Source organism: Emys orbicularis, chromosome 5 (assembly GCF_028017835.1).
Source record: "Emys orbicularis isolate rEmyOrb1 chromosome 5, rEmyOrb1.hap1, whole genome shotgun sequence".
In the NCBI taxonomy this organism is placed as follows: Eukaryota; Metazoa; Chordata; order Testudines; family Emydidae; genus Emys; species Emys orbicularis.
This window is the reverse complement of record NC_088687.1, coordinates 55,577,845-55,602,372: the sequence shown is the minus strand read 5'-3', so window position 1 is coordinate 55,602,372 and position 24,528 is coordinate 55,577,845. Positions and strand designations below refer to the sequence as shown.

The following is a 24,528-nucleotide window of genomic DNA, read 5'->3' as shown; positions in this document are numbered from 1 at the left end:
ACTTTATTATGATGTCTATGTTATATCTAGTCCATCCCTTATATTTCATGAAGCTAAAATGCCAGTAAACATCACCTTTATCATTATTAGCTGAGAAATACATATGAGGGTGCAAGACAGTAGACTCAAGTAACAAGAGAGAAAGAGAGAGACTGACTGTAAGTACTATTGTTTATAACCAAACAAGAATAAGCTAAGATATGTAGCATTAGATCTTTAAAAATGTCTTTCTATTCCTTTAATAATAGAACTTTACCCTTCCATAGCATATTTTATCTGAGGGTCCCAAATCACGTTACAAATATTAGTTAAGCCAAATAACACTATGAGAGAAAGGCAAACAGCATCAGTAAACCCTTTTTATAGAATGACGAGTGGAGTTATTAGTTCAGATTCTCAGGTGGTGTGAACTGCTGTAGCTCCAATAAAGTCAATAGAGCTACACCAATTTACAACAGCTGAGAATCTGCTCTACAGAGTAGTTGGCTCAACTCAAGCTCTGCATGGCTAAAACAGAGCTCTTACTCTTCCCCTTCATCCAAGTCATTGTCCTCATATCCTTTCTTGATCACTGTGGGCATCACCACCATCCTTCTGTCACTCAGGCCCATAAGTTGGGCATCATCTTTGACTTTGAGCTCTCTCTAGGTCCTCACATCCAGGCTACATCCAAACCTCTCTTATCTTTTCTGCATAACATCTCTAAAGTCTTGTCTTCACTACAGAGCTAAATTGATGCAGCTGCATCGATTTAGCAGGTCTAGTGAAGACACGCTTAATTGATGGGAGAGCGCTCTCCCATTGATTTCTGTACTCCATCTCAACAAGAGGCGGAACCATGTTGGCGGGAGAGCATCTCCCATCGACATAGCATAATGTGGACCCCGGGGTAAGTAGATCTAAGCTATGTCGAATTGAGTTACGCTACTAACGTAACTCAAATTGTATAGCTTAGATCAACCAGCAGGGGTAGTGTAGACTAGGTCTAAGATAAGACCTTTCATATCTATCCACACAGCTAAAACTCCCATCGAGGCTCTGATCATCTCATGTGTCAGTTATGGCAACATTCTTCTCTCTAGCTCTGACAAATGCAATCTTGCCCTGCTCACATCCATGCAGAATGCTGCTGCAAAGATTATTCTTCTAGTCCATTTCTTTGACTGTTACCCCTTTCTTCACATCCCTCTACTGGCTCCTCCTTCTTAATCATAACACATATAAAATACTTGTCTTCACTTTCAAGGCCCTTCAATGCCTAGCTGCACCCTATCATCTCCCATTCACTATCAAGATGTCGACTCCTGCCTCTGATAGGCCCATGATGCCAGTCTCCATTGCCCACTTGTTAAATTTTCAAAGCAAGCACTTTTGTGCTTTCTCCCATACTGTCCCTTACTCTTGGAGGAGCTCCTTGTAAACATCCACAAAGCTACCTCAAAATCTTCCTTCAAAATCCTCCCTTACTGTGATGCCTTAAAAAAAAAAAAACCCTGAACAATGGCTAGGCCACTGGTGTGCTGACACCATTGCCTGAGAGAGTTACTGGCCTCACAATACTCCAACTCAACTGCAGGTTTTCCTACCTTTCCACCCTGACAGAAGGTGCAGACTTTTCAAGTGGCCCATCACCTTTACATGCAGGTTAGTTTGGAACTGTCGTCTTTCTGCCTACACACAAACATCTCCATTTCTCCTACTGAACTCCTGCACCAAAGGTGGCCAAAGTGTGCTTTGCAGAGTTTTATAAGGATCACATGGCTATGCTCGTTTTAATAGTGCAATCCATGAATGACTGCATTAGAGTGACTGCAATCTGATCCATAGTGTAAAACAGTATGTAGCCCTTGCTCTTGTGACAAGTTTCCAGTTTGGCTCTTGGTTAGGTAAATTCTGACCATCCCTGTTCCACATGGCTCAAAAGGAATGTCCAGACTAATACTTTGCATTTTGACTTTCAAATATACATGGATGATTACTAGTGTGGATGCAGGATTTTACGTAAAGGTAGCTGAAATAGTTATGGAGAATATCCTTTATTATGAATATATTTACTATTTATTTAGTGTCTAGAGTGTGCCATAAGAGTAATGACCATAATAATAGCAAAAGTCACTTTCTTATTCCCATGGCTATGCCAGAATGCCAGAATTGCTTAGAAGTCTAAAGTTGTCTAGAGGAAACATATTCAGTACTGACCATACAAAGAAATGACATTTGAAGGGAATATTTTGAACTAATCATACACATTACTGGGTTCGAAATTAACTAGATCAAGTCATGGAAAAAGCCTCGGATGAAATCTTAACCTCAATAAAGTCAATGTCAAAGCTATCACTGACTTCAGTCGGGACAGGCTTTCACCCCAGCTATCATTGTGGGGAGCTCAATGAAGACCTCCATTCAATGCTCAGTGATGGTTAAAAACACCAAACAGAATATTAGGATGCATAAGGTACATGCTGGAGAATAAAATGGAAAATATTATGCTCTTTTGAAGGCAATGGCACACCCTCATCTGGAATACTGTGTGTTGGTCACTCCATCTTAAAAAAGATTATAGTAGAAATAGAGACAAAAACTGGAAATGAGAAGAATTAGGGGCAAGGACAGACTCTTATATGAAGAGAAGATGCAAAGACTGGGATTATAGAAGAGATAAATGTGAGGAGATATGACAAAATAATGAATGGGACAATGATAATCCAACAAGGGGACATCCAATGCAACTGAAAGGTGGTAAATCCAGACCCAGTAAAAGGAAATACTCTTTCATACAAAAATAATTAGCCTGTGGAACCCATCACCACAACATATCAGAGGCCAAGTGTTTAGCAGGATGCAAAAAAAACCTAGACATTTACAGGGAGTATATTTGCATAAATAATAATCAGTACCAAAAGCCAAGCACTTTGGAAGGAATATAAACCCTTAAGCTTCGGACATGAGCCAATCTCTCATTACTGAGGGTTAAGAGGACACCTGAAAGTGTCCTCCTAACAGCCTACTGCAGGGCTTCTTCCTGAAGCAACTGATATTGGTCATTGTTGGAGAATGGACGCATGTCCCCTGGAATGGTGGTTGAAGCATGAAGGGACATATGAATCTTTAGCACTTCTAACACACAAATATCTTGCGATGCCGCTACAACAGTGTCATGCGAACGCCTGTTCTCACTTTCAGGTGACATTGTAAACAAGAAGCGGGCAGCATTATCTCCTGCAAATGTAAACAAAGTTGTTTGTCTGAACAAGAAGTAGGACTGAGTGGACTTGCGGGCTCTAAAATTCATTGTTTTATTTTTCAATGTAGTTTTTTGTACATGAACATACAAATGTAGACTTAACTTTCATGATAAAGAAGTTGCCATACAGTACTTGTATTAGGTGAATTGAAAAATACTATTTATTTTGGTTTTTTTTACAGTGCAAATACTTGTAATCAAAAATAAATATAAAGTAATCACTGTACACTTGGTATTCTGTGTTGTAATTGAAATCAATATATTTGAAAATGTGGAAAACATCCAAAAATATTTAAATAAATGGGATTTTATTATTGTTTAACAGTGCAATTAATCGTGATTAATTTTTTTAATCGCTTCATGACCCTTCTTAACATACTGTATTTGGGCTAATGCCATCTTTTTTTCCTTTTGATGCAGGAATCAGGACCTAAAAGAGCTAGGAGAACTTGCTCCACATTGGGACAATATGCGTAAAAATGTTATTGCACACTGTGAACAGATGCTGAACATGTACCAGGACACTCTTGCAGATCTTGGGAAACATACAGGTATGGAAATAGTCTCTATCCTCCATCAGAGGTAATGAGTATCTTGTATAATGGACATTTCACTCTCGTGTATTCAAAGAGAATTAAACACAATTCACAATGGGAGTAGTTGTTGGGGGAAGAGGAGAGATTGTATATTGTGTGTACAAGTTGCATATTGCAAAGGGGTTCAGTTAGGAGTTACATGCCCAAATCCTGTCATATGTTACTAAAATTTGTGCATACAATTCCCACACAAACAACTTCAAAAAAATTCAGTAGTTTGTTCTCCCAACATTTCTGAGATACTAATAAGCACCCTACTTCTGAGCACATTTCCTGGCAAAAAGTGAAGTCTGCACTACCTTTCATGCACCTCAGTTCATTTTCAGGATTTGCACGGTTCATAATCATACAGGTGAGTAAACCACATGGGACAGTAGGTGTATCTGACATCCAGATCCTTACTGCACATACAGTATCTTACAAGTAGTCCACACAGCTTGTTCATTGCAGCCAACCAGTCACTAAAGATATTAAGGAGTAACAACAAAATGCAGCCACCTTTTCAAGAACATCTGTTGAGGGTGTATCAGCCAGCAGCAGATCCCATATTTCCCCTCCCTGATGTGTTAGAGGCATTGCCCACATCCAGGAAAGCATTGAACTCCTAGGATGGGCAACCTATCATCAGACAGTTTCTGTGTGTTACCACCAGGGGTCCAAAAGTGCAGCTATTTGCAACTCTACTTTTGCCATACAGGAGGCATTATGTGCTGGTGTGAAGTGCAAAGGATAGCTGGCTTGGCGCTGGCTCTGTAAACATACTACACACCCTCTGCCCATAGACTGCAATGCATAAAGAGGGGGGTTTGTCCATGTGCCAGCAAACCCAGTACAACATCTGTGACAAATTTGCTGTGCACCGTATACATGGGAAAGTGGCCAGTTTCTCCGCCAGCGATACTCACACCAAATAAGAGCTGAGCGATTAATGCATAATAATTAACTCCTTCAATTACACATTTGTTGGTGATTCACTATTTGTCCACATACAGATTCTAATTTTCTCTAATTTACCTGACGTTCAGTATTATTTGCTGAATATCCTTACTGTTTGTTTATTATACTTGTTTAATGCCTCTGATAATCTCTGTAAATTAAGTTTGGGCACATAGGTTGTTTCTGGGTAGTTTGTTACGAATATTCAATATTTAAAATTTCAATGTGTTCTGAATGGACAGAGTTGTTTCTACTTTCTCTCTGAATGAGTGGAATGCTTTCAAGCAGGTTTCAGGTGCCAATAGACAGAACTATAACTTTGAAATTTGCTTTCCAGGACTATGCTGCATGAGTCACATAAAGCTTGCTATTTCAGCAAACAATCTGAGCAGTAAATGTGCTTGCTAAGGGTCCAATTCTACAACTTGCTATGCGTGGGCTGACTCCAGACCCCCACTGAAATCAATGGATCTCTGTGGGGTACAGGGAGCGTGCCCAGAATATTTGTGGAAAGTAAATATAAAAGGAGCATGAACAGTCATCGAAAATTCATTTAAAAATTCCAATAAAAGATTTGAGATTTTTTTAAAAGTATTTGCCCAGTTCCATCTCTAGTACCTTCTGTTTTAGCTAATGAAACTGTCTCTTGTGTATGTTGAGGAAAATGGAGTAACCACAGTTTTAAAATGAATGTTTACCTCAAATAATGCACAGCAGAGTAATCTCCATCTGTATGCTGAATTGGACACAAGTAATTATGACATAATTACTACCTTGTGTAAAATATTTCAGAGACAAGTCTTTCTTCTCCAAAATGTTAAGGGATGAAAAATTCACTTTTTATCATTCTTCCTTCTTCCTGTTCAATACTGAGCATACTATAACACCTGAGGGTGGATTTCATTTACTTACACACACGCACACACACACTCTCTCTCTCTCTCTCTCTCTCTCTCTCTATTTTTTACACTCCTGCCCCCAAAGAACATCTGTTCAGAATAGCTTTCCATTGGACTAGATGCTGTATAAACATCAGAGAGTCACTTGTTTGCAGGTATGTGGTTAAGAGGTTGCATCAGACAAAGGTGTCAGAGGGGTAGCCGTGTTAGTCTGAATCTGTAAAAAGCAACAGAGGGTCCTGTGGCACCTTTGAGACTCTCAAAGGTGCCACAGGACCCTCTGTTGCTTTTTATCAGACAAAGGGTTCATCTGCCATCCTCTGAAGTATTTGGTACTGGCCATTATTGTAGACAGGATACTGCAATAGATGAACCACTGGTCTGATTCATTACGGCAATTCCTATGTTCCTTTGTTCGAGCTGAGACACAGTTTTTGAAATATTTTGTTAATTACATTTTGAAGGTGTCCCATATATCATCATACACAAAGCAATAAACACAGAATTTTATGAAGTCAATAAAAAAAAAGCACTTCTAAGAAAAGATTCAAATAACCTTTCAAGATAAAAAAAACACTATAGCATATTAAACATAAATCTTGAAAAATTGGTAACATGCCAACTGTCTTTGAGCATGTTGATGATTCTTATTTATCGGTCTTAACTGTGTTCTGAGATTACAAAAACAGATAATAGAGCCTAAGGTTATTTATGAGAACAAAAGAAGCATATGCAACAAAGATACAAAAAGAAAACTAATAAAATGAAGATGGTAAATAAAGTATGAACAGATAATAAGTGGAAGGTTAACACTCAAATCCCTCCTTAAAACTCACTATTTCTTCAAGATCTTTTAGTGCTAATCTACCACTGAAAGATATTTGATTGACATACATAAAAATGTACTTCTTTAATGTTGCCTTCAAAAAGTGACTTAATTTACTGTTTTAAAAAACTGACTTTAGTGGAACCATTGAGATGTGTGCAGACACCATAGTCAAGTAACTGTATAATGTTTTGCTGTGACCATTGCATTTCTTCACCTCATCTTCCTTATTATTTTTTTTATTTTCACTTATTGAGTCACATTATAAGCTCGTCAGGTTAGGGATCATACCTCTGTATTTGCTCTGAAAGTCCTTGCACACTTTTGCGCACTGCATAAGTAATAAATATATAATATTCCATACCGAGACCCCAAACCTGCATTCTACTCTCTGAGAGCAGTGCAGGATCAAGCTCCAAAAATGTATGTTTAGATGTATGCGTTGCCCACTTACGGCTCCAAAAGTCAGGGAATGGTTGCCCATGAAGCCTTGGCTGAGATTCAGTGTTGTGCCTCTAAGGGTATGTCTCCACTTCAGAGTTAGCCTGGGTGATTTGCAGGTTAGCCTAGCTTGAGTTTGAGCAGCCATACTGCAGAGTTACTCAGCCATACCTGAGTTACTGTGTCCTCACTTGTGCTGCACTCCCCAGTGTGTGTCACTAGGACTTCTGAGGGGCACCTCTGATGGTTAGTATGTGCTGCAGTAAGGTGAACCACTCTATGATTCTGTCTCAGTGAATTATAAAGGAACTTTTCTGTCATTCTGGGCACCCATGGGGAATTGTGGGAAGGCTACAATAGAGGACTATCATGCATTCAAGGGATTTAGCCTGCATCCTCACTGCAAAGTGGTTGGGTTACCAATCTGCGTGAAAGAGGAACCAGGACTTTAACCCAGATGTTTAGCCATGTTAGCTAGCCCCATTTGGAAGCACCACTTCATTCAAGTGCCTTGGGTATGTGAACAAGAGGGGGCTTAGGGGCACTGTCCAAATAAATTCTGCAGTCAAGACATACCCTTTAGAGGCATAGCGCATAACTTCACCCGGGGGTGGAGGGATGGGAGTGCTAAGGTGGCTTTAAGCCACTTTTGTGCCTATCTGATCCTGGGCTTGTCTAGGGACTAAAGAGGCCCCTGGTGTAACGTAGGCCCCTGTCTGAATTATGACAGTTTCCTGGGCTGCAGGCCTGCCTGGAATCTCCTGGCACACCCATGTGCCAGTGCTTGCAATGTGCCCCTGAAGAGGCAGCTGTCTATAGTTCCTATCCCAAGGGAATCCTCCTCTGTCCAATTATAGAGCTTTTAGGTCCCCTTTGTGATTCTCCAGCCCTATTATACAGTGTAAAGTGGCTAGAGTGGGGGTGAGGATCTCACCCCTTGACATTGACCCCTTGAGTATATGATGCAGCCTTCAATTACATCATCACATACCGTTTCTTCAGTAATACAATACAGCATCATACCATTTGTTTGCATCTTGAGATATACTTTTTATTCTTTTATACTGTAATTTCATTATCTGAAAGGTACATCTTTATCGATAGTTTTTTAAGTCTCTTCAAGAAATGTAGCAATAGTTTTCTCAGCTAAACAGGTTTTTTTTACCCAAAACACAGACGTCATTATGTGTAATGTTATAACTCAGGGAATAAGAGTTAGCTAATTTAGCTGTGAAGTTAGGTGTCCTATATCTATAACAATATACTTTCACTATTCTCTGTTGTGTAGTTGGGTCCCAATCCTTCAGGGACTTATACACACACTTAACATTATGCTCTGTGAGTAACCCTTCCTCTGGATTTACTGAATCTCTCTCTCTCACACACATATATATATATATATACACACATATCTTATATATATTTTCACACATAGACAGAATGTTTCATTCTGTTTCACACTCCCCTCAAAAAATTCCATTTCATTCTACATCATATCAATTATTTATGCAAAAGTACTCTTTGATATCTTACAGCCAGATACTGTAAGGTGCTAAGCGCCTCCTTTGAGACATTGATTGCTGTCAAATTGAGTCTTTACAGCCTTGTCTGAAAACTGAAGCCTGTGAAGTTCTTGGTATTTCTTCCATGATAATTGCTAGACTTGTACAGTATGCCGGAATTACCACCAACTGTTTTTCATTGATAAAGTGTGAAAATACCAAATCACTGGTCTACAATTTTTGAGAAGTCGTCTGCTTCAGAGATAAAATGTGCTATTTATTATGTATTTTGATGTGCTGAATTCAAATATGACAATTAAAACAACTGATTGGCTACTGTTTCTAAGATATTTAAGTTTTTACATTTTATGTCTATGTATATTGTGTAGATAGTAGAGTTTTAATAATAAATTGTAAACCTAGGTCTTTTCATGTGTTTATGGTTGCTTTACATGATAATATTTCACCTGTCCTGTTTATGTAACACTTTAAAAATCAGCAAAAGGGTTATATAAATAAAATGTATTATGAAACAAAAGGCAAAAAACTATTCTGTACATAGTTTAGTCCTATTCAGTATCTACTCGGCGCTTCTTGGTTTGTCTCTTGTATTCATTAAATGGAGCATCTCTTGTCACTGTCCAGCAATAGTCTGCAAGCATTGATGGGCTCCATTTGCCCTGATAGCGTTTCTCCATTGTTGCAATGTCCTGGTGAAATCGCTCGCTGTGCTCGTCGCTCACTGCTCCGCAGTTTGGTGGAAAAAAATCTAGATGAGAGTGCAAAAAATGTATCTTTAGTGACATGTTGCAACCAAGGCTTTTGTATGCCTTGAGGAGGTTTTCCACCAACAACCTGTAGTTGTCTGCCTTGTTGTTTCCGAGAAAATTTATTGCCACTAACTGGAAGGCTTTCCATGCCGTCTTTTCCTTGTCACGCAGTGCATGGTCAAATGCATCATCTCGAAGAAGTTCACGAATCTGAGGACCAACAAAGTCACCTTCCTTTATCTTAGCTTCACTTAACCTTGGAAATTTTCCACGGAGGTACTTGAAAGCTGCTTGTGTTTTGTCAATGGCCTTGACAAAGTTCTTCATCAGACCCGGCTTGATGTGTAAAGGTGGTAACAAAATCTTCCTTGATTCAACAAGTGGTGGATGCTGAACACTTTTCCTCCCAGGCTCCAATGACTGTCGGAGTGGCCAATCTTTCTTGATGTAGTGGGAATCTCTTGCACGACTATCCCATTCGCAGAGAAAACAGCAGTACTTTGTGTATCCAGTCTGCAGACCAAGCAAGAGAGCAACAACCTTCAAATAGCCACAAAGCTGCCACTGATGTTGGTCATAGTTTATGCACCTCAAAAGTTGTTTCATGTTGTCATAGGTTTCCTTCATGTGGACTGCATGACCAACTGGAATTGATGGCAAAGCATTGCCATTATGCAGTAAAACAGCTTTAAGACTCGTCTTCAATGAATCAGTGAACAGTCTCCACTCATCTGGATTGTGAACGATGTTGAGGGCTGCCATCACACCATCGATGTTGTTGCAGGCTACAAGATCACCTTCCATGAAGAAGAATGGGACAAGATCCTTTTGACGGTCACGGAACATGGAAACCCTAACATCACCTGCCAGGAGATTCCACTGCTGTAGACTGGAGCACAACAGCTCTGCCTTACTCTTGGGTAGTTCCAAATCCCTGACAAGGTCATTCAGTTCACCTTGTGTTATGAGGTGTGGTTCAGAGGAGGAGGATGGGAGAAAATGTGGGTCCTGTGACATTGATGGTTCAGGACCAGAAGTTTCATCCTCTTCCTCATCTGACTCAAGTGAGAATGATTCTGGTGCATCAGGAACCGGCAGTCCTTCTCCGTGGGGTACTGGGCGTATAGCTGATGGAATGTTTGGATAATGCACAGTCCACTTTTTCTTCTTTGATACACCTTTCCCAACTGGAGGCACCATGCCGAAGTAACAATTGCTGGTATGATCTGTTGGCTCTCTCCAAATCGTTGGCACTGCAAAAGGCATAGATTTCCTTTTCCTGTTCAACCACTGGCGAAGATTTGTTGCACAAGTGTTGCAGCATATGTGTGGGGCCCACCTCTTGTCCTGATCTCCAATTTTGCAGCCAAAATAAAGGTGATAGGCTTTCTTAACCATAGTGGTTATACTGCGCTTTTGTGATGAAAAGTCACTTCACCACAAACATAGCAGAAGTTATCTGCACTGTTCACACAAGTACGAGGCATCTCTGCTCACTTTGGCTAAACAGAAATGTGTCCCTTTGCAAAATCAAACACTGACAAATAAGAGAGCATGACACTGTATGATTTCTAGAGCTGATATAGGGCAATTTGTTCAGCAGAGTGATGTAAGCTTCGTTAGGATTGCATCATCCATGACTTCTAGGAATAACATGATGCAATTCATATCATGTATGACGCAATACCAGCTTCAGATTGCATCATTCATTGTTTTGCCTAAAAAGCAAGTACTGTCCAAACCCAGTCATAGATGTATTCATAGATCCAGTCAAAGATGTATTTTAGTCATTTCTGGTTTAAATTGAGATCCCTTCCCTTTATAACTCACTTATCCTCCGCCATTCCCAAGTCAAGGGTCGTATATACTGACCCAATAGCATATCTTGAAAACTAGAGCCAATCAACAATTTTAAGCATAATTTTCATTCTCAGTGACCCAGAATTAGTAAAGTTTGACTACATTTATTTCAGAAGCATTTTGGCTGTAGAGCAGTGATATCTGACATCTCAGAATCATGAGGAAACCTTTCTGCCTGTGCTGCTGATTTATAGCTTCACTGTCAGTGATGTTGTTTCCCTGTCTTCCACTGACAACATTAGTGTGTGTCCCAATCCCCTTCACAATCAAATCAGTACAGGCATTTCCTTCACTGTAAACCTAGTGCTGGTTTTATAATAGCTTTCCTTCTTTCATTTTTACAAATTGTCAATTAAGTTCTCATGTTTTCTTGTCACATATTAAAATGTTTCTGTAGAACAAAGTATTTATTGGTTCCTGTATACATTCTCAGCACCCATTTTTTTTTAAATTTGTTTTTATCATAATTTTTTCTTCCTCAATCAGTTTTTTTCCTATAGACTACATTGCACTCTTCTCTCTCACAAAGGGATTCATCTTTCCACATGTTATTTTCAGAAATGTGTCCCTAGACCTTTTCAGTTAAATAAGATGATAATGCAGAATAAAATTAAATGCATATTTTAACCTGCCCTTTAACCTTTTCTTCTTTATTGGCTATAGGGGGAAAAAACAAGAAAAGGAGTGGGATGCTTGATATTAACATGTAAAAAAATAAGTTTCAGAAGTCTCTGTGGTCATATATATACAAAGCGAGTTTATTCATTACTTCATTTTCTTTGTTTAGAGGAAAATGTAGGATTAAAGGAACGCTTTCAAGATTGTCAAACCCAAAATATTACTTATGGTACCTTTAAAATTGCAAATGTAATTTTGCTACAATTTCTGAATCTTTTTCCCCCCAAAATGACTTTGAATGGAAATAGAAAATGCCCACACTCCTGTGTGGTCTTAGAAAAACAAAGCCAGAATAGCATTTCTCTGCAAGCACTACAAATAATGATAATTTTCAATATAGTGTCTAATCATAAGAACAGACAGGCATAGAAAGGGCAAATTACAAGCTACTACATCATGTGTACATACCATCAAAAATCAGCTGGTAAATTAGCTTTTTGGCCTGCCAGCATTGACAGTGTTCCTTTAAACATTCAAAATAACTATACTTAGTTACTCATAATCTCATATTTTGGATATTTTGGAAGTGTATAGTCCAATCTTTTCAGCACATTGTGAGTAGCTTATTATCACGTCGTCATTTTAGAAAGAAGGCTTATTTATAATGATTCCTACTGAAATGTGAACAATTCAAAGTTTTTTGTTTTCACTTTCAGGAAAGAACAATATTCTAGTCAGTGCATTCGTTTTGCTTTAAAAAAACCCAAAAGTTCTCACTTGCTAGTGGAAATATGTAGTGTCATATCTCCATGCTCCTGTATTTTTAGCACAATATAAACTTAATGTATGTTAACTGTGGCATCATTTCCAGCATGCTGTGGACCAATTCCAGGCAGCAGGAACAATGTCTCTCAGCAAATTAGATTGTTCTGTGAATTAAAAGCTGTTTTGTTGACTAGAATATGGATGCATGCTGAGACGCAGTTAGCAAACCATTCTTTTCTTAATACACGATTACACATTGAAAGTAAATTAAAGAATGCCACTAACGTACAAGTATTGTCCTAACATTTAAAAAAAAAGACAAAACATCTGCTGGGTGCTTGAGATAATGATTCTTTAAACTTTTGTTTTCTAGGATCTTCTTTCAAATCAAGCTGTAGTAAAGGAGAAAAGACACTAGAATTTGTTCCAATAAATCTCCATCTGCAGAGAATGCATGTGCACAGTCCTCGGTTGAAAGGTAAAGCATATTCCAGAGAAATGCTCTAATTGTGTCATACTATAATGGGGTTTATATATAATCAGAAAGTTTATTTTTCTTTTTAACCCTTTATAAACTCCATGCATTTTAACTCATAGCGCAGCTGTTCAAAAATCTCCAATTTCTTCTATAGTAAACCATTGTAACTTGACAAAGAAGAATGGTGCTTAGACAGGTGTGCCTTCAGGTTAGGCACTATATTCTCAATAGTACTAAAACACTTTTTTCATATAATGCCATATCTTGGTCACTTTGAAGTAATTGGGCGATTTTCCTTTGACTTCAGTGGAACCACGATTTGGCACATGCTGTTTAAACTTGGTCAACATGGTCCATGAAGTGGTATGGTAGGGAAGTAGTTAAATGGCTCAGTTTCCTTTTCATTAACTCCTTTTCATTACAATAGGCTAGATTTGTGTGCAACTGGCTGGCATGAGTTTACGTGGATTTTAGGGCTGAGAGATTAGAGAGAAAAATTAGTCACAAAAATTATAGTGATTTATAAAGAAAATTTTGCTTAAGCTCTGTTTGCAATTGTTTTGTTTGCTTTTGATCAATATTCATCTAAGGAAATATTTGTTTGTTAAAACGTTTGTGGAAAATGAATTCTTAAACCTTAGCTGAGATTTATATAATCATAAAACATAAGCAGAAATTAAGTTTAGGTCAGCTGATCAAGGAATAGAAACAATACCATGTACCTGGGGTAACCAGTCACACAGCTCAAGCATTCGGCTATGGATATTGAATATTCAAAGGAATACTTGCAGCAAACTATTAACAAGTAAACCACAGGCTGTAATTTGTTTGCATAAAATATTCAATAAACAATTTCAGACAGTGTACAAATTTCTAACAAATGCAGTATGTTGGTGTTGCGCTAATGAACAAGAAAAAGGATCAAATTCGCTCAATAAATTGTGTGTTAACCAGTATTGTAGCCATGTAATAATTATAGCAGTAATTATAAGATAAAGGAGCGGAATTGATAGCAGGAATGCAAGAGACCTATAGGTCTAGACCTATAAGAATAGCTTAAGCAGTTAGCATAAGTATAAGGCCTTATAGCCTGAGTAGGAGTAATTGCTCAAAGAGTTAGCATATTGAAATAAACTAACAGTAACCGTAAGTCACAAGATGGTATAAGACTATTTATTGTTTTGTCATAATCACAAGTGTTGCAAACTGCTGATTGGTACAAACTGCCTTCTTGCAGTTACCTATCTGAGTATTTTTGGAGGGGAATATTAGCAAAGTAATATTACCATAGTAATCCAGCTGATGTATATGATAATAAGTTTTGCTTAATTAATATACTAGCCTATAGGATAAGGGCACCCCAATATTATGAGGGTGAGGAAGTTAAGATATGTTAAAGGAGGGAAGAGCTATGCGTACATATACAAGAGGAGGACCATCAAGGCCTATAAAACATCTGGTCTCAGCTCAGATAGAGCTGTTGGAGTTCTTCATCCGTATGCCGGAGTTAGACTAGGATCTGTCTCAACCTTTAGCGCTTTCCCCAAGGATAGAATGATAGTGAGTGTGTATATACCTGGCAATGGTGCTGGTTGCTCTGACAGTTTTATATTACATTGCTTTACTTGTTTGGATTGTTTTATTTATTGGACTAATCATTGTAATCATAACACTTTTACAGTTACACAAGGTCTTCCTGAGTGTGAGTGTTGCTGTCATGGCTGTGCCCCACAAGGCTCCTAGAGTAATTCTGATAATAGTGGGCCTTATCTTGAGACAAGAACCTACCAAATTACAGAGTCCTAACTGGGCAAACTAAGCCAATAACCTAATCAATGAACAATCAAAAGATCAGGCAACAATATGTAAAAAGCAAAATTCTAAACAAGGCCAATGAGTTTTGTGAAGTCCTACGTGTTCCTTATGAGTTTGCATGCAATAGGATTTGCAGGGAATGGTTTCATCCAGAAGGCTTATCACATGACCAACTGTCACAAATTTTATTATAAAACCAAAAGGAAGCTTCAAAATTCAGTCTGAAAAAGTACCTGCTGCTCCAGTGGCTGTAAAGGGTTTCACTTTCCATTTTGCTCTAATGTTTATGGGCCCTTGGGGTTAGAGTCCATTCTTTAAAGCTTGCAGAACTATATTTAAGCAGTAGTGTTCCTTGTACGAGATGTTTGCGGAGAGAACAAGCACTATTTACCTTCTGTAGAGTATATTTTGTATGCTGAGTAACAGAGAAAGTTATTACAATAAAAGAAGCTAAGTGGCCAGCCAATTTTTTCCTTTATTCTCCATCAAAATTATCTGCCAAATCCTGAAGGCCATATTCAGACTCATACTCAGAAATGCCCATTGACGTTAATGAGTATTTTGCCTGAGTAGATGTCAGGATTTGGCCCAACGTTAAAACTTTATGAAGGATGTAGAACTAATTCCACTGAAATGTCTTAAGGCTTTACTAACTGCCAGCTATCGACTTAGTGTGACCTATGGGGAAGCTGAGAGTTTCTGCCACTCAATACAGGCTTTGAGAAATTAAGCAGTTGCTACTAAGTTCCTTTAGAGAAATCGGAAGGATTCTGTTTTAATAAGGGTCTATTTCTGAGAGGAATAATTAGTGATAGTAGGGGCCTTATTTTTAGAAATGCTGAACACCCGTAGCTTCAGAGACAATGGAATCTTCGATAGTGTTTATGGAATTATGATGAACAAGGATTTCAGCTGTAGGATTTTTATTTTTGTTGTGAGTTTTCCTTGAACTACCAATGAGTTGTCTGGTATTATATGCGGTTTCATACTAATTATTGAACTAGTTGTGGAGCTTATTTTACAGAAAATGTGTATGATCATTTTTGCATTGGGAAGTGATTTGCTGAGATAGTATGTTATGAAGGGATTTGTTAAAGATCGATGCTTGGTAGAGTCAGGATATAGGGCTGAAGTGATGAGATTTTAAATAAGAGTTGGTTTCTCTGATGATGATAATTTGTGTTAATTTTCAATGTGATGTGAGATGTTCTCTGGGCACTTTTCTTTCCCCTGCGTCTTTTTAGGTTGTCTCTCATCACTCTAGCTTCATTGACAGAGTGTGTGACGAAGTGGGAATGTTGTTCATGTTTTCTCTGAATAATGTGTGTGTGCCTCAGTTTCCCCTATGTGTTACTCAAGTATCTAGGTGGTGGGACAAAGGAGTGTGATACTTGCAGAGGCCCCTAGAGGGCAGACGTGACTGCCATCTGGCTGCCTGGGCACAGACAATGGTCGATGCTCTGTAACTTGGCAACTGATAGCCAGGGCCCATCCTCTGCAAGAATCAGCCAGAGGTGTTCGAGGACCAAGTGAGAGGTGGAGGCCAGGTGACTTGTTTGCCCGGGAAGGAGACACAGGAAGGAGGAGGGCAGCTAGGTGTGACTGAGGCTGGACTGCTGGAAGCTGGTCACTCTCCTGTTGGGACTTGGGAAGCCCTGCGCTCTGGATCCCCCTAAGATGGACTTTGATGAATGTGCCTAATTTCTCTGCTAACAAGATCTGTTCTATGCTGTGTTCCCAACGACTAATGGAGGTGGGGCAGAATTCATATGGCCAGCATTTTTCTGTGCCTCCCACACAGAAAAATGCAAAAAAAAATCTGCCGGGGGACATGCGCCTCTTCCCCGGCAGCCCAGGCAGCACGTCTGTTCCAGCCTGCCTGGAGCAGCCTCAGAAACGGGGGAGGTGGACTGGGCATACGTGCCTGTGTGGTTGATCACCGTGGGGGGGCTGGGCGTACATGCGGGCCAACAAAAGAGAGAGAAAGAGAGACTCTTTCCCTCTTGCTTGCTACTGCAGCTTGCTGGCGTGGAAGGGTACGGCTTTTTATTATGCACGATGCAGGCTAGAGGCAGAAATATAGCAACCTGCCTGTTAGTTAATTGATCTCATTGTCTGAGGCACAAATGTAGCTGCCTGCCTACCTAGTTACATTGTTAATGTTCCTATTGTTAGTTAACTGTTCCCATTCTCAGTCAATTCCCCCAGGATCATAAAACCTGTGAAAATTTTAAGGCCCCTACATTGCCAGAGTGATGTAAAGGAGCCTTATAAATGACCATAAGGGAATCCTCAGCTAGGAAGATCTATGTTCTTTCTAACTTTTTTCCTGTGCCAAAGTGGCACAATGGGGTTAGATTGCAGCTCAGGATTTATTTTACTTAACCATTTAAAAAAAAAAAAACTTTGAGGGCATATAAAACCTTTACCAAGCAGTCAATAAATTGTCAGGACAATCAGAACCAAGCACTCCCCAAAGTACCCAGCCAGGACCAGGACAATGATTAGCAAAAGTGTATGACTTGCATGTGTGAAAGTCTGAGCAATTTAAAATTGCATTCTACTTTTTTTTTTAATGTTTGGTGTTCTGTAATGTAATTTTAATGAACATCCAGGATTATAACTAGAATGCAGGGTATTATTTACCAAGTGTTTTGTAACTTAAGTTTCATGTGTTTATGAAATGCTGAACAGTTATTGTGACTTTTGTCTGTATTGTAGTTTAAATAAATTACCAAAACAATTGAAACTGGTGTGATTATATTGCATTATTTTGACAAATAAAATATGCAGCATTTTGCAGAATTTTGAATTTTTTGGTGCAGAATCCCCCTAGGAGTATTTAATATTAGGTGGCAAGAGAATTTTTGTCTGACTTGGCTACTATATTGTTTAATCTTTTTAAATGATGATCAGGTGCTTAGGGACATTCATGCTAGATGCATTTTTTATAGATTTAAATATAAATAAATCAAGGCAGCACATGCATCTACCAAAACTTAACTATAAAGCTAATTTCCCAATGTGTAAATAAATAAATGAATATACAGCTCTGCTGTAATAGAGCAGAACTAATGCTGTCATGTCTCATAATGACAAACTAAATAATCCTCAGTAAACTTCAGGTGCTCCTAGACCACTGACTTAATTTTTCATCCTAATTCATTGCGTAGATGTATTGTAATAGCTAGCAATAACTTTTTCTTAGCTTACAAACCAGACCAGTTAGAGCACCAAATGCAAATAACTACAGATCCTATTGAAAATATAGAAAGTTTTCATATTCCCTTCACATGGTCTTAAAAGGGGTGGGGGGTAGATAGGCCCCACACTGGCAATGGGAGGTAGCCTGTAGGCCCCACTGCCTTAAATGTCAGGCTTGGAGAGAGGAGTTAAAAGGGGAAGACCTAGCCCTGTGCAGGACTGACCAGGGAGGAGAACAGAGCTCTGCTTCTCTTGATGGGACAGAAGCCTAGTTGCAGTCCATAGACTGAGCTGCCTTGCCAGCCAGATGAGCCCCTGTTAGAATGGATGACAAGCACCTAGAAGAATCAGCAGAAGCATGGACTGTTTGGAGATAAGCCTAAAACAGAAAGACGGGATCTCACCAAAGGTTTGTCGGACCACTCTGTTCTGAGTTGTGGGGTTTTTTGTCCCTGCTTTCCTTTGGACCTTAATACCCTGGAATCGGTAGGAGAGAAGCATGCCTTGACCAGAGGGTCTGTTATCTTGGATCTCACAGAGACAGCCAGAGGTGATGCTAGCCCATTGGGGGCCCTAAGCAGGAATACCCCAACCCAAAAACACATAATAAAAGCGAATAGGGGCTCCCCTTGAGTGCTTGGGGGCTTAAGCAATTGTTTAGTCTGCTTATGCCTAGCACTGGCTTTGGAGACAGTCACCTACCAGCAGAGACCTGCAGCTGAGTGCATTGTGCCTTGATGGGCCACAAGAGGTGCCACAAAGGCAACCCAGGCAATACAAGTGTAATTTTGTGTCATATGTCAGTTGTCAGTGTTTAGTACGGAATACCTTACCTGTACTGCTTCCATATAATTTTTAGCATCATCTTATACAGGTAAAAGATATGTTTAATGGAATTTGTCCATTGGTGTGTGTGTGTGTGTATATATATATATATATAAGTAAGAAAGTCAAGGCTTACTGATCAATTGATATCAGTACATTGATAAAGTGATGACATTTTGTTCTAAATTGCAATACAAATGCAGAAATCGCACCTTTTGAAGGCTCTAACATGTTCCTGGTACATTGACTCTAAACAGAACCCGAAGTACTTGATGACCTCTACTAACTGTACAAACTATAAAATTGTAATCACCTACCACTATGGATGAGCATCCACTTTTTGGCTGGAATGTGGGAATTGTTTACTGTTTAACAGCAAATCACACAACAATTTAATACAAGAAATGAAGAATACCATATCTAACTGAAACCACACAAGGGATTTGGATAGGCAGACTATAAGTACACAAATTTGAATGTGGGCAATATCCTGTGAAAGCACTATCAAATTTTTAAAATCCACAAGAGCTCAGAACCTTAATTTTATGTCTCAGATGAAGGCACCAGCCTCAGTAGCACAACACTGTGTAGATATATTTTTAAACAGCGACTTTGAAAAAAGAGCACCACTTATTGAATCGTCAATAACCTTTCCCCCCCCCCCCAGTACCTGGATTTTTCTTAGCGTTTCCCCTTCTTCTATTACCTGCCTGACCCCACTTAGCTTGTGAGTTATGACAAGCAGACAACTGTTAGACTCTTCTTCTAAAATTGTTTTCGTTTTAAAGGAGTGGATTAAGTTTTCTTAGGCATAATTTCCAAATATCCTTATCTTTTGTTTGTTTGTTTGTTTGTTTCTAGGAGGGTTTTTTGTAAGATTTTCTCATCTGAATGAGATGGAAGTTAGGTATGTAGTTCCCATTAATCTGAATTAAAATTACAGATGTAAAATGCTGACCCTGCAAAGATACTGTGCATCAAAATTAATGGGACTCTGCCTAGGGGAGAGGTCTGCTTACACGTATCCCTTTGCAACATTGGGACTTTAGATTGTAAGCTCTTTGGAACAGACACAATCTTTTTATCACGTGTTTGTACGGAATGGGGCCCCAATCCTGACTGGGGCCAATAGCACCCCCCCACACACACACGCAATACAAATAATACATAATAATAAACCTTTGAGAATCAGGATATGCTTATACCCATGTATGCATAATACTTCCTGAACATATATCATATCCAGCTGTCAAAGTGCATGATGTTTATTGAAACAGGTTTTATTTGACAAGCACTAAAGACTTACAGCTTGCGTCAAATATATGCTCCGAGCAATACGTAGTACCTGCTCACCTTTTTGTGCTAAGTTGCACTTTGACTTCCAGTATATCTTTCCTCATTTTATGCTTCACTTGTCATGTTTCAGAGGGCATCCAGGATGTTCTTAAGAGGTTTTCAGAAACAAATTAGCATGTAAACATTAATAGAGCTAGTGATTAAAAGCTGATTAACCCTGAAACTGTCAGACTTGTTTAATATTGTGATACAAGGCAGGTTTTAATTCCATCTATCAAATGTGTCTTAGTATTTCATTCTAAGATGCCCAAAGTCAGTTCTTGAGAGGCTGGAGATTATGTGGGAGGAATGTTTGATGGCACTTACAAATGCAAATTTGTGCAAAATTGGTGACATTATACCATACTTTTAAATGTTATATATCTACACGACAAATGAGCTCTCCTTGCAAACTCTTAGAGCCACATTTTCAAATATGAGTGACTAAAATACTCCACATTTGCATATGTTTATTGGGCATTTGAGTGGCTTATTTGCACAATTCTCTAATCTTCATGCAAAGAGGGTGAAACTCACTCTTGTGCAGAGAACCTGTGCATTACTAAAAAGTCACACTTAAACACTCAAAATAGCGCTTGTGGGATTTTAGTGCTGCATAGGCCTTGTTCTGATTACCTCTATGGGGCGAATTTCACCCCAGATTCCTATTTGTACACAAATATTACAGATGCAATTAAATCACTCATGTCTGAAAATGTAGCTTTCCATGTAACGTGTGTGTGCTTGTTTATAATGATTTAGGGCTGGATTTCACTGGGCTTTGGTTTAGACCTTTAATGAATACTCCCATTTAATATACTATACATATATGTTTAAATTTCCAATTTAACAAACAAACACTGAAGCCAGAAAATATTTCATTCTCTGTCAACTTTATTTGTAAACACTTTATTTTGTTCTTATTATGATGCTGCAGGAGCTGTGTCTATCTATTGTGACAGCTTTTATTTACTTTCCTATCAGTGCTGTAACCCAGCAACAGCATTGGGAACACAGAAATGGAAAATAAGATACACCAAAGGGCAACAATACCTGACTCATGCATTCACAAGAAATCAATCTTATGAAATAGAACCACCACATTTTAATAGATTTTCCCTTTGAAAGAGATGAAGAGGAAGATGTTAGCCTTTATACCATTCAGAAATATGCACATTCCTGAGAATCAAGGCTTGCACTAATGAATTGCTGTGATAGTGTATTTGTATACATTCACAGAATCTAGTAACTAGCTGCTTTAGTGTCTCTCCCAGCACTAAGCGATGTTCTGGTAGCAGTAATGGTCAGGAGTATGTTTTTCGAAGTTTGGCAATGAGATTGGGACCTTTCTTTTCGGATGTAGAACGGATGTTGTAAATACTGATGTTTTTTGTGATCTCTAGGCTGTACTACTGCAGTAAGCTTTACAAGAACCTACAGTCTCTTTGAAAACCAGCAGAAAGGTTCCAGTAGATCAAAAAGCAATTGCTCACTTAATTGATTTGTAGAAAAATGGCCCCTGGAACTGAAAAAGTTTGTAAACAGTTGTCTTTTCGAATTTTTTTTTGTTATGCAAAATTTGTTATATTTTAATTGACATTTGTATTGAAGATATTATCAGCATTGTTTACCATTACCTGTTTTTGGGAAACAAAAACATTAGTCAGTGTTTTCAATAATGTTCATGAAAAAATAAACCATGTGGGTCTATTTTGAACCTTGCAAAATGAAAACAACTTGAAAGTTTCAATTTTTTTCATGAACTTTATTTTTAAATTTCAACCAGCTGAGATTGCAAGTATATTCAAAATAGGCTTCCAGTTTGTCTGCTTGTAATATGAAGTATTGACTGTGCTCTGTGAAGCAATGTGTGAATTTACATATCATCCTAACAGTTGAGAACTGCTGATGCAGTTGCTATAGCTGGACTAGATTTGGGAGAGGAGGCCCTGAGCTCTGGAACTGGTCTTATAAAGCTTGTTTGCTGACCTTTCAAGCGGGTTGTAAGACATCTTTTTATTCCAAGTTTTGGCTTGACAGTAAATGATTGAGTGTATCAGTTTGTATTTCTGCTTGGGGAGGAGTTTTCTTTTGATGATATTAAGGTCTTAATTTGTAATTGATGTTAGTGTTTTAATGTTATAAGTTTTCAGAGGCTTGGGATGGGTATTTTATAGAGTTACCATCCGTCTGTATTTCCCCGGACATGTCCGGCTTTTGCGTCTCTAAATAGCCGTCCGGGAGGAATTGGTAACAAGGTTAAAATGTCCGGGGTTTTTTTCTCCCTCACCTCCCTCCCTCCCTTCCATGCAGAGTGCGGCTGCTGATTGGGCGGCTGGGCCAATTGAGCTGCTCCCATTGGCCTCCAGCAGCCAGAGCCCTCCCCTGCTCCCCCCTCCCTCTGTGTGCAGCCCTGTGTAACACACAAACCGACCCACCGGGCAGCGTGTTTTGCAAACACGTGGAGCCAGAATGGTAAGGGGAGTCCGGGAGGGGGCAGTCAGGGAGCGGGGGAGTGTTGGATGGGTCCCCGGCCTCCACCTGCCACCCCCCCTCCGCGCACCACCACCCCCGTGGGCCCCCTCCTCCCTGCCTGCCTCTCCCTTGTCTGCTTGTACTGCCAGAGCCAGCAGCAACTGCTGTCTGCTGCCCCTGGGTCCTAGTGCCCCCATCCAATAATGGGAAGACAGACTGCCCTTACCCTGCCCTTCCACCCTAGCCCTGAGCCTCTCCAATGCCCCAAACCCCTCAGCCCCCCACATCCTCTGCTCCATCCCTGAGCCCCCTCCTGCATCATGAACCCCTCATCCTCAGACCCACAGCCCTCACCCCTGCATCCCCTCCTATCCCCAAACTCCCTCCCAAACCCCCTCCCCCACAACCCCCTCCTGCCCTCAAACTCCCTCCCAAAGCCTGCACCCCCTCCCTTTGCACTGCCTCCCACCCCCAAACTCCATCCCAGAGCCTGCACCCCTCACCCCCTCCTGCACACCCACCCCCTGCCCCACCCCGGAGCCTGCACCCAGCACCCAAACTCTATCCCAGAACCTGCACCCCTCCTGCACCCTAATCCCCAGCCCAGGACCTGCACCCCAGACCTCCTCCCCCCACCCAACCCCCCTCCCAGAGCCTTAGGCAGGTGGTGGGGTGGGTTCTGGGCACCACCAAAATTTCTACAACCCTGTCACCCATGCGAGTGGATAAGGGTCGGGGCAGTCAGGGGACAGGTAGGGTCCTGGGGGGGGGCAGTTAGGGTGGGGGGTTCTCAGCAGGGGGCAGTCAGGGGACAAGAAGCAGGGGGGGTTGGGGTTCTGAGGGGGGCAGTCAGGGGGTGGGAAGTGGGAGGGAGTGGATGGGGGCGGGGCTAGGGCGGGGCTTCCCCCCCCCCCCCGTGTCCTCTTTTTTGATTGTGGAAATATGGTAACCCTAGTATTTTATAAGTGTAAATAGCTTTATGAAAGTAATGGGATTTAAATAAACCATTCTTTATTTCCTACTCCTTTGCATTCCCTTCCCTCACATTCAAAAATAATAATTTTAAGATGTATTTTCAAATATTCCCATGCTTCACCAGTTTTGGGGGTATACACAAGAGACTGTTTGATGACTTACCACCCTTTATCACAACTTACTGTGAAATAACTGTGAGAATTTACAAAATGGTTTATGGTCATACAAAGTATTGTGAGCTCTCATTAGTGACCACCATGGGTGTTGACTTGATTTCAATATAAAATAAAGCAAAACCACTGGGGTTTAGACTTTCAAATGCTTCCCTTTTACATATGTCATGAGTTATCTATAAAAAAATTCAGATGCCATTATCCAGTTAACCTCACAGTTTCATCCTATTCTGTTTTAGAGTCACCATTGTTCTAAGAAATATAAAACTTGGCTCCAGGTCCTCAGAGATATGTAGGTGACTAACTCCCACAGAAATCAGTGGGAGTTAAGCACCTAGAGACCTTTGAGAATCTGGATTTTACTGTCATGTATAGTAGTGGAACGCTAATAACCCAAGATTATATACTACAGATAAAACTATGGGCCGGCAATGAATGGACTACTTAGAAATCCTGGAGCTCACCGAAGGCTAATGACATTATTCCACTTCTGCTTTAAATGAGTTCTGAAGAGCAACCACGCATCAGTGTAAAATCAGTTTGAATGCATCTTCTTTGAAACTCAGCTCCACAAATAAAATACAGTCCATTTATGCAGTGTTCTTGCTTATAGGGACATTTGTCATCAGAATGCAAAAAAAAAAACCAAAAAAAACCAGACTTGCTTTGCAGCCATAAACTGAATATATTTAAAAACTGATCGCTTTCGAGACTGAGAGGATTCTATTTCAATTTAAATGTCAGGCTCCATCAATGGATACAACTAGTCTTAGCTGGAGAAAGATCCTCTT

At 39.8% G+C, this 24,528-nt stretch overlaps 1 protein-coding gene across 8 annotated transcripts in view; it reads left to right on the top strand.

Annotated features, from left to right (window-relative positions):
• INPP4B (inositol polyphosphate-4-phosphatase type II B) overlaps nucleotides 1-24,528 on the top strand; it is a 305,271-nt gene that overhangs the window by 147,120 nt on the left and 133,623 nt on the right. For 6 of the 8 annotated variants that reach the window (XM_065404687.1, XM_065404692.1, XM_065404693.1 and 3 more), the window contains 2 exons: nucleotides 3,665-3,795; nucleotides 12,831-12,935. In XM_065404687.1, coding sequence (XP_065260759.1) covers nucleotides 3,665-3,795; nucleotides 12,831-12,935 — 236 coding nt within the window. Of the gene's footprint in view, nucleotides 1-3,664; nucleotides 3,796-12,830; nucleotides 12,941-24,528 lie in introns of all 8 variants that reach the window. The other 2 variants (XM_065404691.1, XM_065404688.1) reach the window with 1 other exon arrangement.